This window comes from Anabrus simplex, chromosome 7 (assembly GCF_040414725.1).
Source record: "Anabrus simplex isolate iqAnaSimp1 chromosome 7, ASM4041472v1, whole genome shotgun sequence".
In the NCBI taxonomy this organism is placed as follows: Eukaryota; Metazoa; Arthropoda; class Insecta; order Orthoptera; family Tettigoniidae; genus Anabrus; species Anabrus simplex.
The window spans coordinates 225468655-225486315 of NC_090271.1; the positions used below are offsets into that span (position 1 = coordinate 225468655).

General features: G+C 42.9%; 1 protein-coding gene across 1 annotated transcript in view; it reads right to left on the reverse strand.

Moving 5' to 3' along the window:
* The window catches only part of hppy (MAP4K3-like protein hppy), a 385487-nt gene that overhangs the window by 139344 nt on the left and 228482 nt on the right, over nucleotides 1–17661 (reverse strand). The window contains exon 15 of the mRNA XM_067151579.2: nucleotides 309–400. Within this exon, the coding sequence (XP_067007680.1) occupies nucleotides 309–400 (92 nt within the window). The remainder of the gene's footprint in view (nucleotides 1–308; nucleotides 401–17661) is intronic.

Here is a 17661-nt window from a genome sequence, read left to right on the forward strand (position 1 = left end):
ACATACACAATATTTACTTTCATTCTTACTCAACCAAATATGTGTACCTCAGGAGCCCTCTTTATTGCAATATTACCATCAATCTGGACCCCAGGGAAAATTAATTGAAGACCCCTGCTCTAAGTCATTTGTATTTGTGTTTATTGCCATTAGGTTGTCTTCAATGCTAAACCTGACTAGAGGGTAAAAATTATGAGTCAAATACCATTTTCTTAGAATTAAAAATCAGAACTCGAGCACACAAAGCATTGAATTCCACAAAGCATGCAGCTGTAATGCTCTCTTAAACATGGACATTTAAGACTAACCTGAGATGTGGCTGAAGAACAGGCCTCTATGTATGTCACACTGATGCTCTCGAGTGGTGGCGTTAGTCGAGTCACCTACTGGCAGTGTGGCCCTGCAACAAGAAGAAGTGTGTTTAAAAAAATGAGAAAGGATAATATAACATCAGGACACAAGTTTCAGAGATTTTTGTGGCAGTGATGGGATAAGAAAGGGCTCGGAGTGGGAAGGACATGACTGTAGCCTTAACTAAGGTATAGCCCCAGCATTTGCCTGGTGTGAAAATGGGAAGCCAAGGAAAACCATCTTCAGGGCTGCCAACAGAGGAGTTCAAACCCTCTACCTTCCGAATGCAAGCTGATACCTGCGCGACCCAAACCGCACAACCCCTTGCTTGATAGTTTCAGAGAAGATGGCACCAGTACTACGTAAGAATGTAACATGAAAACCACAATCATAAACTTACAGTAAAGCTTAATAACTGTACAGCGTGTCATATTTTAATTATATAATATGTACTCATGTATAATACCATGTACACAAAGTTGGAGAAAATAAAGTCTGTAGAAGCACTTGTAACAACAGAATCCCACTGGGTAATTTTGCAAGGGTTGTTTAAAGGGGTCAAACAGTGAGGTTATCAGCCCCTGACAAAATACATAATGAAAGTAACTGAGAAAGTTCGTCTTTTGAGACAAAAGAACAACAGATCGATAATCCCTTTATTATTATGAAGGTTGGAACTTAAATAGTGGCAACTATCTATTTACAACAGATACAAAAGAGTTACATGTTAGCAACCTTTACTGTTCTTCAATGTAGTCACCAGCGTTGAGTATAACCCATTGCCAGCGATGTGGAAGTCGTAGTATATCTTTAGCAGAGCCTGTTCTGCTGATGGTGCGAATGGAGCGGTCTACTGCCTGTCGAATCTCTGCAACAGTTCTGAAGCGAATGCTCACGAATCATCTGGTTTCGATCATTGTCCAGTAACGTGGCAAGAGCATGCACTTTTTCACTCGCAAGACGACCTGCCCGATGAATGTCCGCCACAGTTTGCCAACCATCGTTGAAGGCTTTTACCCAACGTGCCACTGTAGGCAATGCAGAATCCCTGCAGGCCACTTGAAGACCTTGATGACACTGTTGTGCTGTATGACTTCTGAAACATTCAATCTTGATCCACCTCCGTTGTTCCTGTTTCTCTCGCTTGTGCGCACGCAGGTGATGTGGGAAGGGCGAGTCTATTTACTCTGAGGTAAGGTGGGTATGTCACCAACGTGTGCTATCAGCGGCAATATTAGATTCCATGCATAGCGTCTCCACAGCAGTGTTGCCACTATTTAAGTTCCAACCCCCGTATATAGCGACATGATACAGACAGGGATGAAGACACACAGGCATGTGATATGCTCCAATGGAAGACTGTCTAAACGATTGCAATTGCTACTCCAGAACCTTCAAACTTGACAAATCTGAAGTTTCAATCCCATCTTGTTTCACACATGCATAATGAATAAAAATTCTCTAGATTAAATTGACCAAAAAGCATGCTGGCAGGTTGGGGCAGGTAGTTCCTTTATGTACCAGAATTCCTAACCGAAGACATTTTTTAATAATAATAATAATAATTGAACCGTGTGTTTGGTCTCCTCCCGCCTTAAAGGACTTGGTACCTGTGCTGTGCTCCTAGCGAGCTCATTGAAAATTTACTACCATCATTGTGCGTATTTCTGAATGTCCTAGGCATTGATTGTGTAATAAATGTGTCTCTCCCTGTTCCTCACTTATGGCTCCATGGACAAGGAATTCTTTCCGTCCTGGGGCGTCCCTCCGTATTTGCATTTCTTTCGTATGTCGATCGTCTGCCATGCTCCCTCGCGTGTACTTACCCCCTCCCGGCTTCTCCGAGAGAGGGGCGTGATGACGTTGGTATCGGGACCTACCCCTCCCGGCGAGCCAGTGTGCCTCGCCGGGCGGTGGTCCGTCTCACTTACCTGCTGCTCTTTGTGGAGAGCACTACTCTTGGGTCGAACCAAGCACCGTGAGAGGGGCATGGGAGGTAAGATCTACTGGCTTGCTATGTGTTGGTAGGATGATGGGAGGAACTAGGAACTTGTACAGTTATGTAACGCCATGTATCTGGTTGTAATTGATCAGGCACGGCTTGGTGCCGAGATATTTTGTGAAAGTAACGTAAAGTAACTTAAAGTGTTGTACGTTTCTTGTAACATGAAAGAAAGATTCCAGAATGTTCTGGACGTGTAGTTGGGAAGTATGCGTGTCATTGTGAGTTCACTGATAGAAGAGTTTTCCTTACCTTGTAACTGGCGAGCTGAATATACGTTGTAGCGCTGTAGAGATTAGTAAGACATTTATTTGGTACCAAGGTGCGCAGCTTACGTTATGTTAAACCTTTTATTAGAGGAGTGGAATTCCTCTTATAGTTTACAAGGATGAGAAATGGAAACGGGTTAAAACCCTTCTTTAGTTATGTTATGTTGATTTTCGTGCGCTTCCGAATTGGTTTGTTTTACATTGTCTATGAATAAAGTTGTTGTCAAGCTGTTTGAATTGGGACTTGACATTATCCTCTGGGTTGGACCTTACATTTATATCCAGATCCCTGGCCCGCTCTCCTTTGGGTCATCCTGCCGGGGGTACGGCACAGTGGTGGTAGCAGAGCGTGGTTCGATCTGGATTTCCTTTTTTTTTTCATTTACTTGCGAAATTTGAGCTCCCAGAGCTCTCTCGTCTCGGTGCTTGTAATTTTGCCTTGTGTGTTGTATCATTAACACGATGTCTGCTCGCGACATTATTTATCCGGGAGCTTTGCGGAAGGAGGAATTGCTGTATGAGTTAGCAATACGTAATTTGGAATCGAAAGGGACAGTTAAGGCCGATGAACTCTTGTTGAGGAACAATTTACATTGGAATGTCTCAGCGCCCTGTTATACCGAAAGCGAGGTCACGAGTTCGGTATCCCTTATTGAGACTAACCTCTCTGATATCGCCTCAGTGATGGATTTTCTGGAGAGCGACGTCGCTTCGCCCCATCAACTTAAGAGAGTACAGGGTCGTTTGATGCATTATGTTCATCGTGTAGGTGATTTGCTGTCATTAGAATTGAAGGAGGAGGTGTTAAATCAGGTTCAGGATTTACAGGTCAAATCTTCTACACTTTTAGAGAAAGTTGAGACTTGGCTAGCTGACCCGTCCATCAAGACTAAGCCAGTGTTACCTTCCACTGCGGCGGTGGTAGGCGAGTTAAATCAACCCACTCCTGACCTTGGGCCTGACGGGCAGCGAACTTCCCTCGAGCCGCATTTCTCATCTTTTGAGCGTTCTTCAAAACAGACTACGAGGCAACAGCCACCTTTGTCGCCGCAGGTTTCACCATTTTCGAGTATTCCTCACCCATTGAATAACATGCTGAAGGACAGCCCGCGCTACTCAGTGAATTCGGCGAGTGATGTGGTTGCATTTCTTCGTTTTCTTGTCGAATTCTTGGATCACGCTCAAGTATTTGGGTTGACGCATGCACAAATTTTACAGGTGATCTATCCGCATACTGTCGGAGTTCTTTCTGATAAGATTGTTAATGCTATATCGGAACAATTATCGTTGCATCAGTTTCATGCCCATATACTAACTCACTTTATCCCCGCTAGGGCTCTTAATTCCTTGGTGCAACAATTCTACTTTCGTGTGCAACGTTTAAATGAGACCTTATCAGAATTTATTTCTGACATTAAATTTTATGCCAGGGTATTCGCACTTGATTATACGGAGGAGCAGGTGGTTTCGACTATCGTGGAAGGGATTACTCCGTCGTATCGTTCTTGCTTGTGTTTTGTGTCTCAGCCTCGTAACTTTGCCGAGTTGGAAGCTATGGTCGTCTCGGCGGAGGGCATTCGACATGCCGACTCGCTTCGCGATCCTGGTCTTTCTTCTGGCCGGGGTGTATCTGAGCGTGCGGTTACTCGTAAACCCGCCCCGTTAAAAATATGTTTTGGCTGCGGCGCGTCTGATCATCTCCGTAATAAGTGCCCTTCTCGATCTCTTCAGGCACAAGGGCCTAGCCGTGGTTCGAGTACCGAGGGGCCGCCTAGGGTTTCGAAGGTTGTATGTTTTCGCTGTGGGACCCCGGGACATGTAGCGAGGGATTGCACGAAAGGGCCGAAAGGTATCTGACTAGACCGGCAAAAGGCCAGGGACAGGCTCATTAATTCGCCGTCGCCTAGTCAAAATCATCGTACGACTCCAGGTGAACGTTTGTCATCCTGTCCTGCCGAATGTTTGCAGATAACGACCGAGAATAAGGGGGTAGCTCCATTTGTCAAGGCCGAGATTAATAATGAGCCAGTGACGGCACTCTTAGATACTGGAAGTGTTGTTTCCTTTGTAAGCGAGAAGTGGTTTGGTCTGCATAAATCTGTGTGTAAATTTCCCGTCGTCCACCCGGTTTCCTTTTCCTGTGTGGCTGCTAATTCTTCCAGAGTTGAAGTCTTGGGAGTTGTGAAGTGTAAGATTCGTGTTGCTAATTTTTCGTGGAAATTTCCGTTGTATGTGGCCAAAGATTTACCGTGTCCTGTAATCTTTGGATCTGATTTTTTCGCTTACTCAGGCTTGGTTTTGGATATACAGGAAGGGTCCTGCTGGTTCAAATTTTGTCGTGATGTTCGGATTCCTGTATTGCGGTCTAACTCGAGTTCTTCTTTTGCCGTGGTGCCCTCTGAGGACGAAAAGGGCTCCGATCTTAGCCATTTGCCCGAGGATCAGGCCAAGAGCATTAGGGAGTTGTGTGATGCCTTTCCCGAGGTTCTGACGGAAAAATTGGGGATGACTAACTTGTTGGAGTACAAGATAGAGGTCTCAGATTCTATTCCTGTTAGGAGTCCGCCCTATCGTCTTTCTCCCCCAAAAATGCGAGCATTGAAGGAGATCATCGATAACATGTTGCAGGAGGGAATAATTCGGCCTTCCACGTCAGCTTACTCCTCACCCATATTTCTCGTGCCTAAGCCTCAGGGAGGTTACCGTCCAGTTTTGGATTATAGGTCATTGAATAAGAAGGTGATATTGCAATCTGTTCCGCTCCCAGACTTGCATTCCTGTTTTTCGTGGTTCAGAAAGGCTAGGTATTTTACCGTCCTGGATTTAAACCAGGCATATTATCAAATCCCTTTGGCAGAGGAGTCCCGTCATTTGACAGCCTTCGCAACCGACTGGAACCTCTACGAATTTTGTCGATTGCCCTTTGGCATTTCCACTGGCGCTGCGGTGCTTAGTAGGCTTCTAGATCAGTTGTTTTCGGATATTAAATTCAGTTATCTTTATCATTACCTCGACGATGTCGTCATCTATTCGGAAACCTTTGAGGAGCACCTTGACCACCTGCGCGAAGTGTTGTCTAGACTGCGTAACGCTGGCCTGACGGTTAAATTGTCGAAGGTTTCCTTTGCAAAGCCGCAGATGTCCTTTTTAGGCCATATAGTGTCATCTAATGGAGTTTCAGTCGACCAGTCTCGCACCCGGGCCATTGATGAGTTCAGACCCCCACAGGACGTTAAAGGCGTCGCCCGCTTCATCGGGATGGTAAACTTCTTCCGTAAGTTTATCCCTAACCTTGCTAAGCGTGCTGGGCCTCTTAACGCCCTCCGGCGTAAAGGGGTGAAGTTTGAATGGGGTACTTCACAACAAGCAGCCTTCGAGGATCTGAAGTTGGCTATAACTAATGCTCCCATACTTGCGATGCCCGATTTTTCCAAAACCTTCATTGTTCAGACCGATGCTTCAGCCTCGGCGGTTGCAGCTGTCTTAATGCAGGAATCCGACCTGGGCCGGCGACCTGTTGCTTACGCTTCCAGGGCCTTGACTCCTCTTGAAAGTAAATATTCAGTCTATGAGTTAGAGGGTTTGGCTGTGTTGTTTGCCCTAGAGAGGTTTCGAATGTATTTAGAACATGTAAAATTCGAGCTTGAAACCGATAACCAAGCGTTGAGCTGGGTCCTGGGTAAACCTAGGAAAACGGGCCGTCTAGCTCGGTGGGCCATAAGAATATCGGCGTTTCAGTTCGATGTACGGCACATTCGAGGCTCGGACAATGTTGTGGCCGATTCGCTTAGCCGCATGTTCACTGGTCAGCCTATTCAGGATGATGACTCTTCTGACCCTGAGGTCCTAACTTCTTTACCCCTGGCTGGAGCGATCTTGACTGATGCCCCGTTGTTATACCATGATCTTGCAAAATTCCAAGTGGAAGATCCTATCTTAGGGCCTATTGTCCAGCAGTTGAAAGAAGGCAAGATTGTTAACCCATATGTGTTAAGAAATGGTGTCCTTTGCTGTCCCTCCCGCTCTGATCACAAGATGAAAGTTGTTGTTCCATCGGTATTAGTACCTATGATATTTAAATATTTCCATGAAACTCCTTTGGCTGGTCATCTGGGAGTGTTTAAGACCAGGGAGAAAATTCGCGAAACCTTTATTTGGAAGGGGCTGGATGCTGAAGTCCGTGAGATGGTCAAAGCGTGTAAGATTTGTAGGATGAGCAAGCCTGCCCTTAATACTCGGGTCGGCCTGTTGTCTTCTACCCAGGCTACGCGACCCATGCAACGTCTATTTATAGATTATGTGGGACCCCTCCCCAAGTCAAGGACGGATGGCAATAGATTTATATTGGTTTGTGTCGACGGCTTCACTCGTTTTTCTTGGTTTTTTCCGACGAGGTTAGCCACGGCAGAGTCCACCATAAGGTGTTTAAAAACCATATTTTCTTCTTTTGGTCCGAGCCAGTACTTGGTGTCCGATAATGCGAGGGCGTTCACGTCGAATTTGTTCAGAAAGTTTTGCTTTAGCCTGTCCATTACGCATGTGACAACGTCCCCGTACCACCCCCAACCCTCTTATGCAGAGAGAGTCAACCGCAATTTGCGGGCCGCTCTCATCGCCTTCCATCATGACGATGTTTTGAGATGGGACACTTCGTTGCCATGGCTGGCTTTCGCATTTAATTCTGCTGTACATGAAGCGCATCAGTTTTCTCCTGTGTCTCTTATGTTCTCCTTCGTTCCCAACTCTCCACTCAGTAATCTCTGGAACATTGATGAACTGTTACCAGAGAGGATTGACCCCCTTAACATCAGGGCAATTTGGAAAAAGGCTAAGGAAAACCTCAAGGTGTCCTATGAGAAGAAGAGAGAACGTTACAATGAGGGGCGCCGACCGACCGATCTCGCTGTAGGAGATAATGTTTTTGTTAAGAATTTCGTGCCTTCCGGGAAGCTCGCTCCTAGATTCCGAGGACCGTATGAAATTATTGATTTCTTAACGCCGGTCACCTTGTTGGTAAAGGATCCGGAGACGGAGAGAGTCTTCCGAGTTCATCTTTCGCAAGTAAAGCCTGCTTAGCGTTTCAGCTACGGGTACCTTGGTTTCATGTGGTATGAAGCTTTAACTTGGTTATCCGGAGAGTTTTGACTCATTTCCATTCTTGTCGGAGATATGCTCTTCCCTTAGTTAGTTTAAGTTTGTTCTTCCCTTTTTAAGAAAAACAAATCTGGATGTATTATTTATTTATTATGAATGATTTAATGTGAGTCCTCCCGGAGTCCTATCGCACCCGTACTGCTCCCATGCCCCCCGGTCCGGTCCCCTACACTGCATTGGCCCCCTGTACCCTGTACCGGTGGATGGATATCTTTCGACATCTTTGCTGGCCTTCTGCTTTATTTTACAGTGGACTGGAGTATCCACCTACGCCCACTGCTCCATGAGAAGGGCCCCTCGTGGCTGCGATTCCTGGCGATCATTGACCCCAGCCGCCGTGTCTTACGGCTACCGAGTTCAGAAGGATTGGGATTTCCAGCGTCTGAGTTGCCTAAGGAGGCTCCGAGACGGTCCGCTACTGTGGCCGTTGTCCTGCATGCATGCCGCTCAATGTTTGGTTGGGTTGTATCCCAGCTATGATGGTTGCCGGCCCTGATGGCCCACCTTTCCCCTGGCGATTGCTGGGGACATCTTCATTGAACTGAATGTTGCCATATCCCGGGATATACTTGTCAAAGACTCGCTACTTCATTGTGGTGTACAGTAAGAAACTAATCTTTGATACAGCAAGAATGTAAAGTCAGGGATATACTTGTCAAAGACTCGCTACTTCATTGTGGTGTACAGTAAGAAACTAATTTTTTGATACAGCAAGAATGCAAAGTCAGGGATATACTTGGCAAAGACTCGCTACTTCATTATGGTGTATAGTAAGAAAGTAATTTCAGTGCTAATCTTGGCAAGAACTCGCTATTTCATTTAATGTACAGCAAGAATGTAAATTCAGAGATAATCTTGGACTCACTACGTCATTTTGGTGACCAGCAAGAGTATTAATTTTATATATTATCTGGGCAAAGACTTGTTTCTTCATTTTTATGTGCAGCAAGATGTTACTTTTGTATATAGTTATTTATTGTAAAGCAAGAACACTATTGTATATCCAGCAAGTATTCAAGATAATGAACTTTATGCGGCTGATCTTTATGTAAGGAAAACACTTTGGTCAACCCTGGGTTGGTGTTTTGGGGGGGAGGTCTGAACCGTGTGTTTGGTCTCCTCCCGCCTTAAAGGACTTGGTACCTGTGCTGTGCTCCTAGCGAGCTCATTGAAAATTTACTACCATCATTGTGCGTATTTCTGAATGTCCTAGGCATTGATTGTGTAATAAATGTGTCTCTCCCTGTTCCTCACTTATGGCTCCATGGACAAGGAATTCTTTCCGTCCTGGGGCGTCCCTCCGTATTTGCATTTCTTTCGTATGTCGATCGTCTGCCATGCTCCCTCGCGTGTACTTACCCCCTCCCGGCTTCTCCGAGAGAGGGGCGTGATGACGTTGGTATCGGGACCTACCCCTCCCGGCGAGCCAGTGTGCCTCGCCGGGCGGTGGTCCGTCTCACTTACCTGCTGCTCTTTGTGGAGAGCACTACTCTTGGGTCGAACCAAGCACCGTGAGAGGGGCATGGGAGGTAAGATCTACTGGCTTGCTATGTGTTGGTAGGATGATGGGAGGAACTAGGAACTTGTACAGTTATGTAACGCCATGTATCTGGTTGTAATTGATCAGGCACGGCTTGGTGCCGAGATATTTTGTGAAAGTAACGTAAAGTAACTTAAAGTGTTGTACGTTTCTTGTAACATGAAAGAAAGATTCCAGAATGTTCTGGACGTGTAGTTGGGAAGTATGCGTGTCATTGTGAGTTCACTGATAGAAGAGTTTTCCTTACCTTGTAACTGGCGAGCTGAATATACGTTGTAGCGCTGTAGAGATTAGTAAGACATTTATTTGGTACCAAGGTGCGCAGCTTACGTTATGTTAAACCTTTTATTAGAGGAGTGGAATTCCTCTTATAGTTTACAAGGATGAGAAATGGAAACGGGTTAAAACCCTTCTTTAGTTATGTTATGTTGATTTTCGTGCGCTTCCGAATTGGTTTGTTTTACATTGTCTATGAATAAAGTTGTTGTCAAGCTGTTTGAATTGGGACTTGACATTATCCTCTGGGTTGGACCTTACATTTATATCCAGATCCCTGGCCCGCTCTCCTTTGGGTCATCCTGCCGGGGGTACGGCACAATAATAATAATAATAATAATAATAATAATAATAATAATAATAATATTTGCTTTACGTCCCACTAACTACTTTTATGGTTTGCGGAGACGTCAAGGTGGTGCCAGAATTTAGTCCCGCAGAAGTTCTTTTAGATGCCAGTAAACCTACCGACACAAGGCCGACGACATATTTGAGCACCTTCAAACACCACTTGACTGAGCCAAAATCGAACCTGCCAAGTTGGGGTCAGAAGGCCAGCACCCCAACCGTCTGAGCCACTCAGCCCGACCCAAAGACATATAAGACAAGTGTCACTGGTGTTCGGTAAAAAATTGAACACCTCGTGCATCTGCCATGTTTTGGGCAGAAATAAAGTACAGTATTATATGTTTTTTTTTTTTACATATGTTCTGAGTATTATTTATTTATTTAAAGCTTCCTATTCTCTTTTTAGAATAAGAGGTGTAAACCTGTATTGTTACAAATTTGTGAAAATAAATCCCAAAAATCTATTTTACGTATTTGTTTCTGTTAATTAAATGGACGATGTTTCTTGTACTGCTTATACAGTAACTGTTCCAATCAAGTCTATTCACATCAGGGTTTCTTCACTGAGCCAGAAGTTACTATTATATATCGGTCTGCCTAGTAGACTGAAATGCATGCACAAACAGACCCTATGAGCAACATTTTCATACAATTCAAAACAGGGATTTGCTGCACAAGGAATGGCAATAGTAACATTGCTCATACCTAAGTCACTTTCACATTGCCAAAGCCAAGGATAAGACAGAAACCGATCAATTTGTTCTAGCCCACACTAGAAGATATAGTGCACTGTAAACCCTACATCTCACCACCAAAGATTATCTCAAATATCGGCAACTATTTATTACTCCTTACTGGAGACTACAACTTGCCACATCTTAATTGGATAGTAAATGACGAAACATTTCCTGCCGTATGTCACTAAGTAGCCATATGGTGCAATCCAGTTTAGTTACACAAACATTTTCTTATCACTGTTAAATCAGTTTAATTATACAGTAGAATCCCGTTTATCCGAAATAAAGGGGGCAGAGCCACTTCCGTTGATGCTTTTTTCGGATGACACACGGTAAATATTTTTGGAGTTAAATGTCGAAATAAAAACGCATAAACTCTATTAAGCAAAGGTGCATACTGTATATTAACATTAAAATGTTTACATAATGCCACCCATTGTATAAAATCATTGATTTTCTTCTGAATTTTCTTAGTGCAGTGCTGTCGTGCAGCTATGCCGCGCCACCGCTTAATCAACAATACATCAGATTGTGTAGATTCATTGCTTTATTCAACAAACGGCAAAGCAATCTGAAATAATGAAACCATTTTTATTTTACTACTGAACTGAATACTGTATACAGTAATTTTACTACAGTACTGTAATTTAAGTGTGTGGTACTATATTTTAATAAAAATTCGAAATCAATCTCACCTCCAATGCATTAAATCTGCTGTAAGTCGATTCTCAAAACTGCCATTGTCAAGGTCGAGTCATCTGCATAATCTTCATGACGAATAATACATTAATAATAATAATAATAATAATAATAATAATAATAATAATAATAATAATAATAATAATAATAATAATAATAATAACAATAACAATAATAACAATAACAATAATACAGTCAGAACGAGAATGCATGAGTACTGGGGAAGAATTAAAGCTCAAGGATGCAAACGGTTGAAATAACGTGGTCCACAGCAGGCCGAAACAAAGAAATAAGAATAATACAGTAATAATAATTCCTGCTTGTTCAAGAAAAAATGTCATGGAATGAACTAGAGGGTAAGAAACTGATCTGTTTTATGCTACACGTGCATTCTGGCATAACTCATAAAAATAGGGTTTGTCTAGTAGCTGTCAGCACATATAGCAACAGAATTACTAATATTGATGGCTAAGAACGAGAGGGTAAAAACAAAATATTAATAAGCAATTTTGCCAGAGCATTTCGGTTAAGCGGGGTTCTACTGTATCTCAAATTTTAAGATTTTTTTTAAAATTTGGTTTTGAGCAACTCTGGGTCTACTGAAGTAAAATCTAGTAATGAAAGCATTGTTGACCCTTGAGAGAAACCACGCAGCATTAGAGATTACTTTACCTATGAGAGATAGAATTCCTTAATTGCTGATGGTCATTATTTTGACATTTTAAATGGAGATTATGATGGATTAAATGATTACCAGTCTCGATTCAGCTGGAAGGTGCTGTTTCAGAATGTATCAACTCATGAAGCAGCAGAATCCTTCTATTCAGTACTACATTATAGCAAAGAATTTTACATCCCTATACATTCTAAGAACCCAAAATACCGGGCGAGTTGGCCGTGCGCGTTGAGGCGCGCGGCTGTGAGCTTGCATCCGGGAGATAGTAGGTTCGAATCCCACTATCGGCAGCCCTGAAGATGGTTTTCCGTGGTTTCCCATTTTCACACCAGGCAAATGCTGGGGTTGTACCTTAATTAAGGCCACGGCCGCTTCCTTCCAACTCCTAGGCCTTTCCTATCCCATCGTCGCCATAAGACCTATCTGTGTCGGAGCGACGTAAAGCCCTTAGCAAAAAAAAAAAAAAAAAAAAAAAAGAACCCAAAATACCTGAAGTAGTATATACTCTTAAACTGAAATCACTGATTACTGAAAAGAAGAAAGCAGACATTTTGTACAAAATATCAGCTTTCAGTCATGATTTTCAGCATTTTTAAAAAATTAGGAAATGAATGCAAGTCTCAATCCAAATCTTGCTATATAAACTAGATCTCCAAATGTAAACTAAGTATTTGTTCCAACCCACAAAATCTCTGGCAATATCTATTCTAAAAGGTGAGGTAATAATATTCCTTCATCATTGCATCTTAATGAAGTTACAGCAGATACTGGTGAGAACATTGCCATCTTTTTGCTCAACACTTTTCATCTGTTTATTCTACATATCAGAATAATAATATGGCATGTGATATTCTTTGATATAGATTTTGATTTCCATACGGAACCTGAAATATTTGTACTCAACTGAGTAAATTTCTGAAAAAGAGACCAAGTCTTTCATAGTGCATTCGCACTGCCTGAGGCTCCAAGTAGCCTACACAGCAGCCACCACTTGCTCTTCGTCGTATGACTGACAACGATAGCCTCGTACAGGCACTTCCAACAACAAACACTCCAACTCCAACTACAGCCTCCGCTCCAGTCCTGACCTCAACGCCTTCCCAGCAGAAGCTGAAGCAGCATCAGCAGCCACCTCAGTACATGCAAGTCACTCCAAATATACAAAGTCTGTCTAGTTTTCCTAATCCCTCTTTCACCTCTCCATATCTTTCCTCTCCAATTCTTTCAATTCCACATTCTACTGTCGCTGCTACTTAATTCTACACCTGTTCCCCTTATGTCCATCCCATTTCCGAACTATCAATTCTCCCCTCCTAGTACCCCTCAATTCACTATTCCCCAGTACATGGTCACCCCTAACCCCACTACTACTTCAGCCCCCTACCTCCAAAGCGCAACATCACAAATTCCAACATCTATTACATCATCCAACACCCCTATCCCTCAGGATAACATCTACACATATTTCACCGAGCCTAAACCTGAATCCTGAAGAATTTCTAACATTCTAAGATCTTTTCTTCCCTCTACTTCAATAATCCAAATTATTCCACAAAATCACAGCATTATTTTGAAAACCAAAAGTGATGCATAAAACACACTCATCAACAAAATGGGGCTAGCACGCCTAGGCAACCATGTCACCATTGAAACTCTTCCCCCTAGGGGTACTAGATTCCCCATCATGAGATCTCCATCTCTTCTATCAGTAGTAATACGTGGGGTGGACACTAAATACATGGACAAACAATTAATTCGATTGACTTTCCTATCCCCAACTACAAATTGCTAAAACCATCAGAATACCAATATAAATGGTCCATTATTGGACATTATAAATTTTCCAGCTAACTCATTCCTGGTTGCCAGCGTTTTGCCCTCGTGTGCTAGGTTGGGCTCATAAGTTGGTACCTAGCACACCTACCAAGACGCTCGCTGGTGCATATCGTGGAGGCCACTGCGTAGACTACTTGGAGCACCGGCAGTGCCAATGCACTATGAGAGACATTGTCTCTTTACCAAAAATTGATGCCTGCTTGGCTATGCTATCAGATGATATAGATGTTGATTCCCATAGGAAGTCTGAAATATTTGTCCTGATAGCTGGAAAATTTATAATGTCCAATAACGGACCATTTATATTGGTATTATAAATTTACTCATTCAGGACAAATATTTCAGATTCCCTATGGGAATCAACATCTATATCATCTGATAGCCAAGCAGGCATCAATTTTTTTTGGTAAAGAGACAAAGTCTCTCATAGTGCATTGGTACTGCTGGTGGCTCCAAGTAGTCTATGCAGTGGCCTCCATGGTATGCACTGGCCAGCGTCTTGGTAGGTGTGCTAGGTACCAACTGATGAGCCCAACCTAGCACATGAGGGCGAAACACTGGCAACCAGGAATGAGTTAGCCGGAAAATTTATAATGTCCAATAATGGACCATTTATATTGGTATTACAAATTTACTCATTCGGGACGAATATTTCAGATTCCCTATGGGAATCAACATCTATATCAAAACCATCAGAATCAGGACCCACCACTCTAGTGTGAGTCCCTCAGCAGATCAGGCCTCCAACAACAGACTGCTGATGGAAGGAGCCTACATGTTCTGGCAGCGGCATAAGGTCGAACCCTCTAAAACATCTACTCCAGCTCCTCTCCATTGTGACCAATATCAGGACTTCAATTCTCATTCCACGGAACACTGCCCTAACAGACAACCCATCTGTGCTCACTGCAACCAGCACCATTCGACTCGTAACTGTCCCAACCTTCAACTTCCCCCTAAGTGCACTCAATGCCAAGGAAATCACCCAGCCTATAGTCCACGCTGCCCTAACCATCCCCCAGTCGACACTTCCAAACCTAAACACACAGCCCCTCTTCGTACTGTAGACCCCATCACCCCACCTCAATCATCTGATTCCCCCGCCCCTCCCTCTATAGAATATCTAATTAAATTTGTAACTATCTGTCTGCAAAACCTTCACCCTTTTGATCGCCCACGAGTCCTGGAAATTTTGTATTTCGCTGCTAGGACCACATTTGGTATCAATATGCAGGCTACTACTTCAGGCCAGAAAGTCCACTTTCACTTCAGGCCCATGGATACCTTTTAAATGATGAGTAGTTTCAATTCCAAAGTAAGGTCCGTTGGCGAGCTCTATTCTAATATTAGATTATTAAACAAAATAATCCTCCCTTGAATATTCTCATCGAGGAACATCGCCCTACTATCATTATTCTCAATGAAACATTTCTCAACTTTAAGCATTTCCCTTCCTTTCCTAACTATATTCTGTATTGTTGCAATAGACCTCATAAAACCCGACGAGGAGTAGTTATTGCTGTCGATAAACAACTCCCATCTCGCCAGATCCAGCCCACTCTATTTATCCATTTCCCTGAAACCCTATCTGTTTTAGTTCACCTCCCTAACACATCGGTTCTAATTTCAACTGCCTATACTCCTTCTTTGGAACCAATTCCTATTGCATTGATTGATTACTTAGATATCAACTTTAAGAACTATCTTTTCATTGGAGATATAAACATTAACAGTCTCATTGCTAAAGACAGAAATAACCTTAATCAGTTTCTGCTCTCAATGAATGGAGAAAGATTAGATATACCAGACTTCACAATTCCAACTAACCAATATCTAGAAATTACTCCATGATATTATTGGACCCTGTCAGTAGTAACCATCTCCCCTTCCTTCTCAAGCTTCCCGCCCTCTGCTTACCTAATCCTAATCGCTCTAACCCTCCTCCTTTTGAGCAGAGAAACTTTAACAAAACTAATTGGGAATAATATTGCCATTCTATGAAGTAGTCCCTTGCTAATGCAACTCTCCCGCATGACTCCAAAGATCTTGCCAGTCTAATTGCATTGTTGGAGTCATCTGTTTCTCAAGCAGATGAATTGCACATTCCTAGATGCACATTTACTCCCAGTAAGCTCCCACTTCCTCCCAAAGCCGTTCACCTACCTACTATCTCTAGATCTATATAGGACCTACTGTAGGACACGAGACCCAGACCTACTAACGAGACATAGACAAAATCAAAGAAATGCCAGGTCCTATTTAAAAGCAATCAAAAAGAAACATTGGAATGATGTACGTAATAAGCTCGCTGGACTGACTTCAGCATGTCCATATTGGAAAACATTTAGAGCACTTACAGGCCAAACATCCACGCAGAATGCCTATCCTATCCGAGGGACTGCTAGAAATTTATTTATAGATAAAGACAAAGCTGACTGTTTTGCTCAATATTTCACCGAGACATTTTCTGATGGAATAGATGACAGCATAACTATGATGACTATGGTGAAATATCAAATAAAGCTAATCCTGGCCTTCCCCTTTTCACTCCCTGTTTCGACCATCTTCCGAGCATAGATCCCAAAATACCACTAAACGACCCCATCACGGTTGACGAAATCAGGGACCAATTACACAGACGACGAAACATGGCACATGGAACTGACAATATTACATACAGGCATATCAAAGAGGCTCCTTTCATTTTCCTATATTTCCTTTCAATAGCCTACACGTTCATCTTATACACAGAAAATTTCCCTTCTTATTGGAAGAAACCAAAAATTATCCTCTTTCCAAAACTAGGCAAACCCCCATCCCTCCTCCCTTCATACCGATCTATAAGTCTTCTGAGCGTGTTCTCTAAAATACTTGAAGCCATACTAGCTACTAGATTATACAATATCTACACGCTAAAAACATTATTCCCCCTACCCAGGCCGACTTTAAAGCGGCCTACCCTACACACACTCAACTTTTCCGGCTAGCAGCTCTAGTCACTCCCGATGTAAACAGGGGGTTTCCGGCAGCCTTCCTAATTCTGGATCTAGAGAAGGCTTTCGATAAAGTATGGCACAGGGGATTAATATTCAAATTAATGCAGTTAAATCTGCCATCAACAATTACTTGCCTCATTAGTAATTTCCTCACTAATCGTTCGGCCTTTATTCAAATTAGATCTGCTGTGTCCCATACCTTCTCTCTGTACTCTGGTGTTCCACAAGGGAGTCCAATTTCTCCGCTTCTATAGATCATCTATTGCTACGACATGTCCCCTCCCCCACAACATTCCCACCTTTTCCAGTATGCTGATGATATAGCAATCCTTTCCCTATCTAATAACTTAATTACCCTCTCCAAATGAGTGCAATCTTACCTACATAATCTTATAGCCTAGTTTTCAAAATGGCACCTCTCTATAAACATTTTAAAAACACAACTAATTCTATTTGGTTCCCGCTCTTTTTATAATCAATATCACCCTTTCCACATCACACTTTTCGAAGACGCCATTATTCCTTCCCATCAGGCTACATATCTAGGTGTTCGTCTTCACACTTTTCTTTCCTGGAGACCCCATATCCTAGAGATGACACGTAGAGCACGTCAACGTCTGTCCTTGCTTCGACGTCTTCGGGGGATAACATGGGGACTGAACCCACACCAAATTATCAACACGAATAAATCTTTTGTTCGACCATTGCTCGACTATTGTCCATTGGCCTGGATGGGTGCAACAATAACTCAACATAATTTCCTCAACTCTATAGAGC